Raw genomic sequence first — 3294 nt, forward strand, 5'->3', positions numbered from 1 at the left:
TAAGTCTCATTCATCCAGCCTGTAACGAGAAATATTGAGACCGACAGCAGTACATTGCTACCAGTGGTTGAAGTAGCTCCACTTATTATGTCTGTACATGTCGGTTCTAATATCAGTGCTCACATCTATAGTCGAACATTTGCAGCAGGAAAATGGGCCAATATCTTTGTTTTCCTCTAATTGAATGATCTTTTATCAAATAGTTCTTTTTATGGCGGTAATTTCATGTGTATCCTTACCCTATTGCTAGAAATCTCACACTTCACTCTTGTCACCCTATTGCTAGAAAAAAAAAAATCAAAACACCCTTTTCTCAATCAAAGAAAAATTTCCTAACAAAACTCATACCTCGATTTCTTCCTGCCATAATATAAGGGGCATCCAATAAAATTTCTAGCATCTGACATACAATTTAGTTGGAATGGCATTTTCAATCCAAAAAAAAAAAAAGAAACTGTGTGAATAAAATGTATAAAACTAATAGGAGACAGTTCATCACCAGCATTAAATATCCACCATGCATATTAAAGAGGACTTCAACTGCAAACTGATCAAAGAGCAAATGGCAATGGGGAAAGCAGTGAGGAAGCCTCATGCTGTTTGCATCCCACATCCATCTCAAAGTCATATTGGCGCAATGCTAAAGTTGGCCAAACTTCTCCATCATAAAGGCTTTTACATAACATTTGTTCACACAGAATATAACTACAAACGTTTGCTGAAATCAAGGGGTCCCAAGTCGCTGGATGGTTCACCAGATTTCAAGTTTGAGACCATCCCAGATGGCCTCCCACCTGCTGAAAATGATGATGTTACCCAAGATGTTTTCCAACTTTTTCTTTCAACTGCAAAAAATTTCTACCGCCCATTTGTTGATCTGATTAGAAGGCTCAACAATAAGGCTTCGGTGGATGATGAATTTCCTCCTGTAACTTTTATAATTTCTGATGCTGTTATGTCCACATTCACAGTTAAGGCAGCTGAAGAACTAGGAATCCCAGATGTACTGTTTTGGACCATGAGTGCATTAACCGTCATGTGTTTCTCGCAATTTCCTCAACTTCGTGAACGAGGGTACACACCACTCAAAGGTACAAAAAAGAATTTTGTTTTTTTTTTCCTCTATACAAAAATAACATAACAACCTTGCAATGAGAAAATTGGATAAAGGTAATATTTTAGCAGTAATTCAGATAGTATATATAATGACTGACTCAATAGAAAAATATCCTATGAACCATAGAATGATTGGACTCAGAAATGGAGCAGCTTCATGACTAATGCAAATACTGCACGTGTAATTTGAAATCCAAAGGGGCTCAAAAAAAAGGATAAGTTACCTTTTAGCCCCATATAATTTGATATTTTACCACATAACCCCTATATGGTTCAAAGCATCAAATCATAGGAGGGTAAAAGATAATTTACCCTTCAAAAGATTATACAGACTGAGCAAACTTTGTTCACATAAAGTTTAGCACTCAATTCTCATGCACTTCAAATTATAGTTATTATATTTTACAGCACATCAAATTATTTGGCACTGTTTTCTCATTAATAATTTTCTCTTCTTGAACCGAGACAAACTCAAGAATCAAGACGGTGATTAATGTATATAGGGCAATCAGGGCATCTTACTTTATCCTGTTTTGGCCAATATTGTATTTTATTTTTCATCCTTTGCCATATTAAGATATCAATTTTAGGTATTGAATGTTTCTTGTTTCAATTGTATGTAATGTACAGCTTTTTTTTATATATTTAATTTACAGATGCAAGTTGCTTTACCAATGGGTACATGGAAAATACCATTGATTGGATTCCTGGAATTAGTAGTGTCCGATTAAAAGACATCCCAACCGTAATCTGGACTACTGATCCCAACGATGAGTTTGTGGATTGCTTAGTTAAGCTCATACCATGGACTTTGAAGGGTGCTGCTGTCATTCTGAACACTTTTGAGCAGCTAGAACACGGTATTTTGGAGCAATTTTCTTCCATGATGGATCATTTATACACTGTTGGACCAATTCACTTGCTTCTCAAAGAGGTGCAAAAGGATGACCATTCCACAGAAGCAATCCAATCAAATCTATGGAAAGAAGATGACAGTTGCATCGAATGGCTGAATTCCAAGAAGGCAGGCTCAGTCGCTTATGTTAACTTTGGTAGCATTACAGTCATGACTGAAAATCAGTTGGTTGAGTTTGCAATGGGACTTGCCAATAGCATGCAGTACTTTCTTTGGATAATCAGGCCTGATCTTGTCAATGGAGGGCCAATCGATCTCCCGCCCGAATTCTTCATTGCTTCTAAGGATAGAGGGATGTTAGCTACATGGTGTAATCAAGAAGTCGTTCTTAGTCATCCATCAGTTGGTGCATTTTTAACACACTGTGGATGGAATTCTGTTCTTGAAAGCTTGTCAGCTGGAGTACCTATGATTTGCTGGCCGTTTTTTGCAGATCAACAGACTAATTGCTTGAGTTGTTGCTCTTACTGGGGTGTTGGCGTGGAGATAGACAATAATGTGAACAGAAAAGAGGTGGAGAATGTGGTAAGAGACTTAATGGAGGGAGAAAAGGGCAAGGAAATCAAGAAGAAGACATTGGAGTGGAAGAACAAAGCTGAAGAAGCAATAAAACATGGTGGATCTTCCTACTTGAATCTGGATAAGATGATTGAAGAAGTGCTTCTGGCCCCTAAAATTTAAGTTATTTACTTAAACCATCTTTTCCATTTCATCTATTCAAGGGATTATCAGTGTTTGTCGTTGATCAGTGAGCCGTATGATCATGCATCCGTATTTAAATTTTGGAAAATTACGTATAAGTACAACGGGATTGAAAGAAATAAAAGATTTAATTTCGCATTTAATATCTGTAAGTCTGCCTCAACAATATTCTGCATCATATCCTCATTAATTTCAATGCTTTTCCCCGTCCATAAATGCAGTAGTACGTTTAATCAAATATAACTTCATCATGAGAAGCAGTGTAATATATGAAAGTGAGAGAGAAATTGTCGGTGCATTATTATATTTTTTTCATATCTAATGTCGAAAATCTACTTTGGGCGCCATTTTGATTGAAGGAAAGGAAGAGGAAGGAAAGGAAAGGATACCGGTGGAAGAGAAAAGAAAGGACAGTAGAGGAAGATGATTTTCGTCCATCTTGTTTGGCTAAAATATGGAAGGAAAAAAAAAAGAAATACTGAATTTTGTTTAGATTGAAGAAAAAAAAAGGAAAGGAAAAGATCAACTGTTACTGAATTGAAAAAAAAAAAAGGTTATTA

At 36.2% G+C, this 3294-nt stretch overlaps 1 protein-coding gene across 1 annotated transcript; it reads left to right on the plus strand.

Annotated features, from left to right (window-relative positions):
* Positions 1–519: 519 nt before the first annotated feature.
* On the plus strand, positions 520–2886 carry LOC113778222 (7-deoxyloganetin glucosyltransferase-like). Its single transcript, XM_027323546.1, has 2 exons — positions 520–1091; positions 1773–2886. The coding sequence occupies exons 1-2, from the start codon at positions 563–565 to the stop codon at positions 2711–2713; spliced, it is 1470 nt and encodes a 489-aa protein (XP_027179347.1). The 5' UTR covers positions 520–562; the 3' UTR covers positions 2714–2886.
* Positions 2887–3294: the final 408 nt, after the last annotated feature.

Source organism: Coffea eugenioides, chromosome 7, assembly GCF_003713205.1.
Source record: "Coffea eugenioides isolate CCC68of chromosome 7, Ceug_1.0, whole genome shotgun sequence".
NCBI classification, from domain to species: domain Eukaryota; kingdom Viridiplantae; phylum Streptophyta; class Magnoliopsida; order Gentianales; family Rubiaceae; genus Coffea; species Coffea eugenioides.

What these genes read in the sequence shown, in the direction of transcription:
- LOC113778222 (XM_027323546.1), top strand. Translation starts at nt 563, where the DNA reads ATGGCAATGGGGAAAGCAGTGAGGAAGCCTCATGCTGTTTGCATCCCA. An exon ending in AGGGTACACACCACTCAAAG is followed by an intron (nt 1,092 to 1,772) that starts GTACAAAAAAGA and finishes TTTAATTTACAG; the next exon opens with ATGCAAGTTGCTTTACCAAT.